Source organism: Haliotis cracherodii, unplaced genomic scaffold, assembly GCF_022045235.1.
Source record: "Haliotis cracherodii isolate W230 unplaced genomic scaffold, xgHalCrac1.p SCAF_3, whole genome shotgun sequence".
In the NCBI taxonomy this organism is placed as follows: domain Eukaryota; kingdom Metazoa; phylum Mollusca; class Gastropoda; order Lepetellida; family Haliotidae; genus Haliotis; species Haliotis cracherodii.
Window position 1 is genome coordinate 23,984,031 of NW_027266286.1, and position 11,267 is coordinate 23,995,297.

At 39.3% G+C, this 11,267-nt stretch overlaps 1 protein-coding gene across 1 annotated transcript; it reads right to left on the bottom strand.

Moving 5' to 3' along the window:
• Positions 1–255: 255 nt before the first annotated feature.
• On the bottom strand, positions 256–10,929 carry LOC139475963 (carbohydrate sulfotransferase 15-like). Its single transcript, XM_071259181.1, has 7 exons — positions 10,708–10,929; positions 9,025–9,229; positions 5,903–6,034; positions 5,519–5,675; positions 927–1,077; positions 629–776; positions 256–437 (listed from the first exon to the last, which is right to left on the bottom strand). The coding sequence occupies exons 1-7, from the start codon at positions 10,927–10,929 to the stop codon at positions 256–258; spliced, it is 1,197 nt and encodes a 398-aa protein (XP_071115282.1).
• Between the last annotated feature and the right edge of the window lie 338 nt (positions 10,930–11,267).

Genomic DNA, 11,267 nt, shown 5'->3' on the forward strand with positions numbered 1-11,267 from the left:
CTCTATGATGGTATTACATATTGAAGAATTTTAATTCTTTCAATGCATTTTCATAAATACATTTTCAGAACGATTAACGTGACATTCAGAATAAGGGCTGGTATTTGTTTCAAAAGCCCATCGTATTAGATATTCTTAAAATATCGACTGTAAATATCTATTATGATAAAAACGAATTAGAAACAATTGTTTGAAGGGAATATTGGTATGAACTGTTTGCTTGTTGGCTATTTCTCCGCATTTCCATGGCAGATATTATGTCAGCCACAGAAACTTCTTGTCCTGTAGTATATCTGCCAAATCCCGATTGTATCTGCTGTAAAATGTGTCAAGTAAGACACGGGTCTTTTTAAGCATAGGTCCTTCCCTTTTCTTCTTCTTGCTGACATTGAGATGAGGCACACTGGCGATATAAGACAACCACTCTTCAGTATAATCTGAAATACAATGTGCCTTTGTATGAGTTATCCTAAAGTCGGAATATGTGTATGTCAGTAGCTGAGTTGGTCTGGGGAATTATGTTGACATATCCCAAACACATAATTATGACACTGTTATCTTTCCTTTCATACTTGTCACTAATCGAAAGGACAATTACGCAGCCGGAAAGAAAAAGATAAAAACTCACTTAGTTTCAAATTGTTGTACACTTTTCTCAGCTGAGCTTTTGGGTCTTGATCGTGGTCCTCTGTTCGCAAGATCAGGAATTGCTCTCTTGGAAAAACCTTTAGCCATTCTCGCATGTACACTGAATAGCACCCAAAGAAAATGAAAGTCTGTGAAAGAAAAATGTGAATTGTAATATGCGATAACGTACATCAATTTAACTCCTCATAGCATCACCATGTCATTCAGCATTACAAATGTACACATAAGTTAATATATCACATCTCTAAACTGGTCACTGGTCAAGAGATATTCCCTACCTGAAGTGTTCGTCCGATGTCACTGCTGTACAGACAATACTCCACCGTGTGGTTCTTCATGCAGGTCTCCTCGATCTGAATATCTCTTGTCACGGCTTCATGGAAATCCTCCGCTGATTTTCTGGTCCGCATAATATAGTCAGAATATAACCTGCAATGATGGCATCTGGCCTTCAGGTGTGCGTAAGAATCAAGACGATGATGGCCAACTGGTCAGGATGTTTTAAACCATTTTTTGTAACATGCATGCTATGAGCTTTGCATTCGAACCGATAATTATGCCGACAGATCTGACTGAAAATATTACCAATGAAATTAGCATTAGAATGTTATGTTCAGAAGTTTAACCAAATCATTTTTATTTGTGTTACATTCTTAATTCTTTAGTTATATCTAATACAATACTTATTAAAATTTCAGATGACTGATATATGTTGAATACATATTTAAATATATCGATTGTACTTCAGACGGGGTAAATGCAAAGTTATTTTAATATGTTTAGGAAATGTAAAGGTACTTTCAATGTGGTAATACTATGAAAAGGGGTCAATATTTGATTGTAGCCTTCGATAATTCAAATCAAATCAAATATTGATTTTCTACAAATACGAGATATATTTCCATAATTTGATGTATCTGTTAATGTGGCTGTTAATTTGATTTTTTCATTCTGTCAAAATACCATTAGATACCCGTTCTCAGAGGTCATGTATGCCTGGAGATTATGCTGTAATAAGATCTCAAGTTATCAGGGTCATAAGCTGTTTATGTGCTACTTTCATGCGTTGTGACCATGACCTTTCAAATCTTTAGATCATATGCCTGAAAGGTCACCTTAATTTCATACACCCTGTTTCAGATAATTATCAATGCGATCATTATGGCTTTTCTCAAATAAAAGCAACAAAGCGTAATTTTAAAAGCTCAGCACGAACCAAATTCAACACTTTCAAGTGGTTACAATATAGATGTCACCGCCAGTGCAATCAGCTCCGTCTGCTAATCCTGTAAGCGAATTTGACTGTAATGTTATAACTTACATAACAAGCAACGCGCTAGGAAAAGTTCAAAAGCAACATCTTACTACTGAACTAAGCCACCTCAAACAAGTTTTCACACAGTACAATAACTGTCCTGAGCAGCTAGTACAAATGATAACACAGAACATCACCAAGAAAGCTCAGAAATCTCCCTGTCAACATTGTGCACACTTTGTGATCAGCCTCCTCTACTTTGGAACATTTAGCCACATAATCAAGCGACTCTTTGAGAAACGGGCGAACATTGAAGTACTTTTCAAGAGTAGTCACAACATTCAGAACACAATTAAAGCCACAGGAAAACCACCATCCAGTCATAAACTAGAACCATCAGGAGCAGTGTACAACATTCCTTGCAATTGTGGACTGGCTTATCTAGGCCCCTAAAACCCGAATTAAAGATCATCAAGGCTCTGTCTCCAAAGATGATTCTAAATCAGAGACCATATCCGCAACAACTCAAGCCACAGGATCCAGTGGGATAAAGTGAAAGCCCTCGCCACCAACCTCAGAGACTTCGAAATCAGAAAACTACAAAAAGCCATCAACATCAAAAGACTCCAACCGTCAATCAACCGCGATCAAGGCTACCCCCGCATACCCCTGGCGTACCATCAACTCATCAAAGACCTCAATCAGTCTTAATCCTTATATTTATATTACTGGCCTCACTCTTTTGTTTATATTACTGATGGTCAATATGTTTATTACCCCTTTGAGTACATAACAGGCTTCTCCACTCAAGTGTAACTACATCTTAAATCTACTCTACTGTATACACACTGGACATTGTTTGGAAGAGGACATTTGCTGATGAGCTGGCTGAAGCAAAAATCCAGGGTGAAAGGGCTCACAATTTCTTATCAGTGAACTGTGTCCACGACTCTTCACCACAAGCAGCTTTTTCGACGTGCCATAGCTCTGCTCTTGGTACCAGTACATCTCATCGACAACGTGTGGTTCCGGATCCTTGAAGAAGCCCATGAAGACGCAAATGCAGAGAGGTTCGCTGACTATGTCACCAGCTATTGGGTAGAAGAGTCACACGGTCGGTTAATGTGGAGCCATTTCACAACTGGCCCAAGGACCACAAACCAGGTAGAAAGTTGGCATAGAAAGCTTGGATCTTTGATCAACACATCACATTCCAACTTGTTCAGAATGATGGACTTCCTGAAGAATGACCAAGACAGAACTTGAACGATGAGTGTGGGCGGAATAGTGAGACCACGAAAAAAGAAGTACCGCTAACTTGATGATGATCTTGGACTCTGCAAACGTCTTTTGCTTGATGGCAGCAAGTCCATCATTGAATATGTGAATGCGGTCCCCCACCTGACTAGGTATTAACATTGTAAAATAAAATGTCAAATGAATTTAAAAAATAAAATATGTCATAAAGTGAAATAAATGTGAAAAATATCTTAAGTATTGTCTTAAATTTTAGTGAATCACTAGTAGAGCACTTCCGTTTGGTAGCAGACGACGCAAGTCTGTTGGGGAAGCAGACGACACAAGTCTACAGGGTAGGGGACCAGACTAATCCTATTGTTAAAAGATTATTAAGTTAATTGCCAATAATTGGTCAGGTAATTACCTAACAATAGGTGCCGGGTAAGTGAGGTACCCCCGACTGCAGAGCTATGACAGGACTGTTGACACTTGAAACATCGCAGTGGATGTGGTATATAAATAAAAAAGCTTTAATTGAAGTTGGAAGCCTATCAAGAGAGTACCAGACCGGAGACGAGTGACGTTTTTTACGTCACCACAAGTTCCTTGAACAGCCTTTGATGCTACAAAAGGGTTAATCTTGAGAGGCAGACCATCAATGCCTTCAACAACTAGAAATCGTGGCCAAGAGTCAATACTGGTTGAAAATGATTCATCAGTAGAAGATGAAACAGTGTCTAATTCAACATGTCTTATTTTACTTTTGTAACGAAAACCAGCGAGTTGCTGAGTAGCCATAAAGAGAGAGAAGAGATTCAAAACCCCTGCTCCCCGACCACAATGGAGTGTCAACAAGGACGGTGTTGTAGTGGAAGCCGACTTCAAGACACCAGGGGTACAGGGATGCTATACTCGTGCTAGACACGGGAGTCAAACAGAATAAAACTCAGGCTGATTCTGCCCTATGGATTAGCATATGAACTATGATTCTGTTTGGGTAGCCAATTCCCCGCATGAATATATTGACAGGATTCCCATGTGCATGGGGTATAAAACGGGGTGTAACACCCAGCCAATACGCTTCGCCCAGTAACACCAGAGTAAGTGATGTAAAAGACTGAAAACTGCCCCATAATCATATATGACAGACGAATCGGGTAGTGTTACAAGTATATGTGAAAACAAAGTTATTAAAATGAAGAGCATAATTGTTAAAAGTTACTATTAAATATATATAAGTGTTGTATCTTCACTGCAAAAATAATGACGTGTGTTTGTCTTTAGTATTAACATTCAAATACACGATATCTGTCTCAGCGATATTGTCACCGGTGACACAGCATTAGCGTTATATATATCTGCAAGAAACTGTATTTCTGAAGACATCACAATACAGTTTTTGCGATGCATCAAGTTTGCACTAGCGCTTGATAACAGACATGTGTTTGGGTGTTTCGGTAGTATAAATTCCTGGGCTTAATATTCTTGATTAAAATTTGATACTATGAACAATAAAAGGTTATATGAGAGGATGACTTGAGAACGGTAACAGGCGTTAATGTATATCTGATATATATAAGATGACAAAAATAGAACGAGTAGTACTTCCAGTATCTAAGACGTAAGGGAAACAATTAATAATTAAATTCAACAATTCTCCCTTTAAGTACTTTTTCCTGACTTAAAAGTGTTAATCCTTTTCCTGAACTCAGCCGTTCCTGAACCTTGTGCTTTTCTAATTATTTTGACTAAAATTGTTACCGTTATCATTGTGTTAGTTAATGAGACCAAATGGATGTCGACCAAGTACTTGCCATTGAATTTAAGCGACATTGTTCGATAACGACCTTATCATGAGAATGTGTTTATGAACCACTCTTAAATAATGATGACTATGAAATCGCGCATGCACAGAACGGATAATTTGGACAAGGCATTAAACAATCAACATGCGCAGAACGATTGAATTCACTACAACGTCAAACTTTGGGCTGTAATCTACCACGCGAGAACTGACCAATAAGATGTGAGATGTAGAAATTCCGGTAGAGGCTGTTGCTTGTATGACAATGTCAATCAAGAAAAGGAGAAGCTTAATGATATTATTCTCTCCAAGTAAATTCCGATGTCAAACAACGTTATATTGACGGAAAAAAACCGATGGTTTGAAAGCGTCCATTAACGTCGTTTTCCCGTCCAATTACCATATACGAAAAAAACCCCGACGTTTACGCGTTTGCAGTGTAAACAGGTAGGCGTTCTGCACCTGGAATATTTCTGACCTCAGGGTTATATATCATTCACTAACTCATTTAACCTTTATACGACAGTTAGGAAAATAAACCAAGGTTCGGTAAACACAAACCAGGCACCTACCTATCAGTTGGATTTCTGAAGATGAGAATAAACTTCGGATCTGTATACACGTGTCTCATAAGATGGGGTGTCATAACCACAGGTTTCTTTAAACCTACATTTTGTGGTATTTTTGGCCATCCTCGGAAATCTTGAAAATCGACCGGAGTTGCGTCACCTAGACGAACAGACAAAGTGAGTGAGCATGCAAGTTTGTTTTAACGCCGCTCAGCAAAATATTTCACTGATATCAGAGCGTATAAGCTGCGTGTGAAAGGAGGCGGGAACACTTTGATGAAAACCAGGGGCACAATGCTGACAAACCTGGAAACATAATCGAAGTGCGAACCAGGGATTTTCAAATTGTCAAATTATTCATCAAATGTATTAATCAGGTATACTTACCTGTGATCATGCTGTGGTGGCCTGTGTCTGAAGTTGTCTCTTTTATCCGGTGTGTAACAGTATCAAACTTTTGTTGATAGCAGCTGAAGTTGCATGGTGTCTCCGCTTTCATTTTTAAACTATTTTTAAAACCTGTGAGTGATTGAAATATCAATGAGTCATACTTTACTTGTGTGTTGTTCAACAAATATATGCACTACATTGTATGCTTTTATGATTATCAAACATGTTCTATCGCATTTTATATTGCATTCTTAGCCACACAAAAAGGTAGCCGTGTATCAAACATTGATCACTATCACTAAACTGCCACATTACTCCTAGCTTTTGATAAAAAAGTCCGCGTGTTCTGGAACGCTCCTTTAAGCATTCTTGAGATCTGTCATGAACTATATCCAGTATATGGTAGTAGTGCAATCGATGTATCTATTGTATCATAGGTGACATGTGCTAGAGTTGATTCCCAAATTGAAACGTGAAGGTTAACCTAAAAGTCAGTACATCTGAAACTGTCAAACCAGAAAATAACCACACTAGATCAATGAACAATCGACAAATTATTTTGAAATACACAGGATTAGGTTTACAATCATAACAGTCAATACCACATTAGGGCCTATTACACAATAGTCACGCATAAGTTACAGTTAAATGTTCTGGATGAGACAGGAGCTGCGGGAATAGTGTCGGAAGCAGGCAGAAAACAGTTGAGAAAGGAAGGTCCTCGTCTCTCACTTATGCATGTTCAAACAGCTTTTAGATACTTCCACCTAGGGGGCTAGTGTTCAACACTAGTTGTCCCGTTTCAGGATGTGAGAATGTCCTCGAAAACTGAGCTGCCTTGGCGAGATCTGTTACCTTTCTTTCTCGTTTTCTTTAACTTCATAAGGACTCGGCTGCTGTGGAGATACTATAAACTTTTCAAGCAATTTACACTGTGCAAGTTGGCAATTCAGTGTTTCAAAGTCGTTTTTGTCCACCGCCACTAATTCTAAGGCCTCTGAGAACTCGTGCTTGAGCAGCTCGGTGAACCCACGTTCATTTAGCCACGATTAAAAACCGCCACTCTCTATCGGAGCCATGACGACTGTCCTCCAAACTTGCAAATTGGACTGAGTCGCACTCTCTGACATTCATGGCGCACGCGAAGGAAGCTGCTTGCGACTTCACCAGCACGGATTGCATTCCCGTGAAGTTAAACACAAACAAACACAAAAAAGAAACGCGCATACCATATATGTTGGTTACTATATGACGAATTATTCATATTTAAGAGATACTGGAATGGTTTGATGCACAAACGAAGAAACTGGTATGTTGTGTGAACCAACGCTCATGAACGCATCACATGTGACGTCATAGATCCATGACTCGAGATGCATCATCTGTCTTGTACAGGATTAGCGTGTAAAGTTTGGAAATCACGTGCAGCATAATGTGATAAGAATAAAGACACTCCGTGGTAACATTGACTGATTGTTAGTTGTCATTAATTTGTACATATGGGAAACGTTTCTTCTTTACATACATACTTCCCTATATGTTGCTATGGTTCGCGTTTCTTTTGGGGGTGAGTATAGAATATTCATAATTTATAAGAATTTGAAATCGAATTAAACAGTGTTTCCATGTTTCATGTAAAACTACTTTCAGAAATGCAACAGACAACCGAAGACATTGCTAAGTTTATCGATTTACGTGTAAATTGAGCTAGAAGATCATAGGATGCATATGGGTATAAACACAACTCAAATTATCATTCAATGCATAAGGAACACAGAAGTCACCAGTAACATGCCACGTTTATCGGCACTACCACAGAGAAAAGGGAGATTGGTATGGTCAGTTCGGAGCCAGACTCGGCACCTTCGATAGGTACTTTGGTTGCATTCGTGCAACAATCATTGTCACTGTCAAGTTACCATCACAAAACCGACAGAAAGGGCAGATAATTGACACACCAAAGACAAGCAGAACATGTGTCTCCACATTGAACGCAGATCGCTATTTGTTTAATCTTCAAGAATCACTTCTTGGCTTTTATAGGCATTAATGCCTCGACCGCCTCCGTGAGTGTTAGCCCGGAGAGCGAAAGGTCCGGGGTTCGATACCCGGCCGCGTCATACCAAAAGACGTTAAAAGATGGCACATGTTGTTCCACACACACACACACACACACACACACACACACACACACACACACACACACACACACACACACACACACACACGTGCATACACGTCGCTATATAAGTAATCTTGGACGCGACGTAAAAACCAATTTCATTTCACCTCTACTCATCACAGCCTCAGGACATGCATATTCCATACAGCCTCACTGCCATGCTGTCTAGAGAGCAGGTTCCAGCTCTTCAGACATGACAAAGTGGTCTGAGAGGTCTGCGTAAAGTGAAACAAATAAACTATGATGGTAACGTATGGCAACGAATGGCAACTTTAGCAAATACGCCGGCAACGCTGAAACACGTTATGGATAAGCTTGGTGTAAGCTGTATACGTTAAAGGCACGCTGGTACACGTTGTAGTACGCCGAGGCTTAAAAACATTTTTGTGCATGCACAAAATTATCGGCGTATGGGAACGTATGAAGGTATGAATTATACGTTAGGCATACGTTTGAGACACGCTCTACATGCGTTTACATACGCCCGATATACGTTAACTACATCTTCCTTTCCCCTTCGCTGAGCGCGCTAGTCATACTTTACTCATACGCTGGGCATACGCTGTCCATATGCTGAACACGCCAGATACACGCTGGCAATATGTTTTTATACGCTGTCATAAGTTATGTATAAGTCAGTGATACACCACTAATACGCCAGACATGCATTACATATACTGTTAACTCTCGTTATGTATAATCTATGGATACGCCCAAATCATGTTTTTTCGATAAAAGCTCGACGTATGACAGCGTCCTAACTGTTTTTGTACACGCTAGGTACAAGTTACTCTAAAATGTTGTAGTGTGACAGGGCCATAAAGACCGCAAGTTCTGGTATGTATGTACAAATACACTTTGAAGTGAATGTAATTTAAACTCTTATCAATCATTCACTCATCCATACACAGTAGCATTATATTAATGGTAGCATTACCATATCTTCTAAGGCACCAGTAATGGATTTCCTTCTGGTTCAGAAAGACGTCTTCATGGGCCCTTATGCGGTAGGCGAGGTCGGTGGTCCCCGATTTGACAACACCCAAAATATGGTAGTAAGGGATGCACTTGAGACGTAACTTCCCATCCTCTTTCGCGTACCAGCAGGGGTTCTTAAAGTCCGACAGATATCGGGGTCTTTCCTGTAACACACATGTAAGACACTTCATTACAAAACAGCACTTCATTAACGTTTTTATATGCGTATGTACTGTGGACCATGTGGTGTGATAACACAGTATAATCTCAATAGATTACTTTGTGACCAAGTATCGTGAGCAACCTCCTACCAATGTGAGTGAGTGAGTGAGTTTGGTTTTAGCTAGCTGCTATCCAATGTCTGCCTGTACTACATGAAGTTTGTAGTTGCTGCCACAAATAACAAAACCATTATATGTAAGCATCACTACATGAATTGTTTCATCAAGAACTTGAAAAGTAACATATCAAATAATGCAAAAAATAAGGTCAATATGTAAACTGATATGTAATAAAATGAAATTTGCCCAAACCATCCATCAGTACTATCAACTTTTGACTTAACTCAATAGCCTGAAGACAAGTCCATTCCTCTTTGGTACTGGGCTCCAAAGCTAAAACAAACCCGTACAAAGAGTTATCGTATATAGATATATTACTAGTTTCAGCAAACGTAAAACCAAATCCTTGTCAAAACATTTGATTTTTCAACTTTGTACACCACTATCCCACATTACAAACTTCACATAATGAAGAAAACACTTTATTCCTTGATCCATGGGGCATTTGTTACTAAACATGGTGACACTAGATTTAGTTACATATCTATCTTCAGAAGTTCAGGGGGCGGTCGGGTAGCCTAGTTGTCAAAGCGTTGTCACACCGATGTGCCGGGTTCGATTCCCAACATTGGTGCAATGCCCGAAGTCCATTTCTCGTGTTCCCCGTCGTGATAGTGCTAGCATATTGCCAAAGTGGCGTAAAATCAAACTCACTCAATCACTCACTCAGAGGTTCCGGACAATTTGTCAAAAATGAAAGCAAATGCCATCTCAAGTTTACTAAGAAAACAATATTTGAAATGTTGGTATCCCTCATCTATGTAGAATTCTTGCTGATCTGTATCTTATGAATTTTTATCCGATATCTGTTCAGACAGGCAAAAGTTTCTGGTGTATCGCTGATCTATTATTGTTCAATAATCGTCTAAAAGCCACTTCCCTTCCACTGATTTACCAACTTGAACTTCTACAATATGTTACAGATATAGATCTATGCTTAAAGACTCATGATCAGAGTGACAAACACCTCCTCACAATGGCAAGAGGGGTGAATTTCCAATAGTCAACTTTCTCTTTGTCTAGCAATATTTCAGCAGCTCAAGCCTTTGGCGTGGTGTTTACATTCACAACATTCGAGGTACGATCAAAAAGTGGTTATTCAGGAATATTTCAAGGAGCATCATACGACTCTTGCTCAAGGCTATTTCATCACGGTTACAACATTCAAGGCCCCATTAAAGCTTTAATTTTTTAATGGTAGACATCTGGAGGCAATTTCTAAATTAATCAACCTCCTGAATAGAAAATGATTTTATATTATCGTAAGGTGGTTGTAGCAATGAAGCAAATTCTTCACATACCATACAAAACAGATCTTCTGCTTCACCTGGCCCGGCTCCCATACATCGAATGTCAAGTTTCACTGGCGTGTCGTTTACTCTGTTGAATTCTGATACGTATCCATTTGGAAACACGTGCAAGCTGATTTCATAAGGGTCCTTTCGACTGCCATTCCAGACAAGCCACAGTGAAATACACAGACCCAGCATCAATAACACCCGTCCTCCTAATTTGAGCTGCATGGTGACCTGCTGGAAAGAGACATGTGTTCGCATTTCGTATTTAGAGTTAACTGAGTAACATGTTGAAATATTTTTCACCGCCTAAGATACTGGTCCATGGGAGTCTACGCTTACATTTTATAACGGGATATAAAGGTTTAGTGTAAGATTCATTTTGAGAAGAGTTTAGGACTGGAGAGTGAACATTTCCTTGTTATTTTCACTATTTTACAGTGAATCATAAAAACTAATTTATGACAGAATTAAAATCGTGGAACTGACTCTGCTGTCCGATGCAATTCCCTATGCTCTCGCGTTTGTTTCAGGAGAACATTTGACTTGCCTTTGCATGTGCGTAT

What these genes read in the sequence shown, in the direction of transcription:
- LOC139475963 (XM_071259181.1), bottom strand. Translation starts at nt 10,929, where the DNA reads ATGCAGCTCAAATTAGGAGGACGGGTGTTATTGATGCTGGGTCTGTGT. An exon ending in CCACCACAGCATGATCACAG is followed by an intron (nt 5,676 to 5,902) that starts GTAAGTATACCT and finishes CTGTTCGTCTAG; the next exon opens with GTGACGCAACTCCGGTCGAT. An exon ending in GTACAACAATTTGAAACTAA is followed by an intron (nt 438 to 628) that starts GTGAGTTTTTAT and finishes ATTGTATTTCAG; the next exon opens with ATTATACTGAAGAGTGGTTG.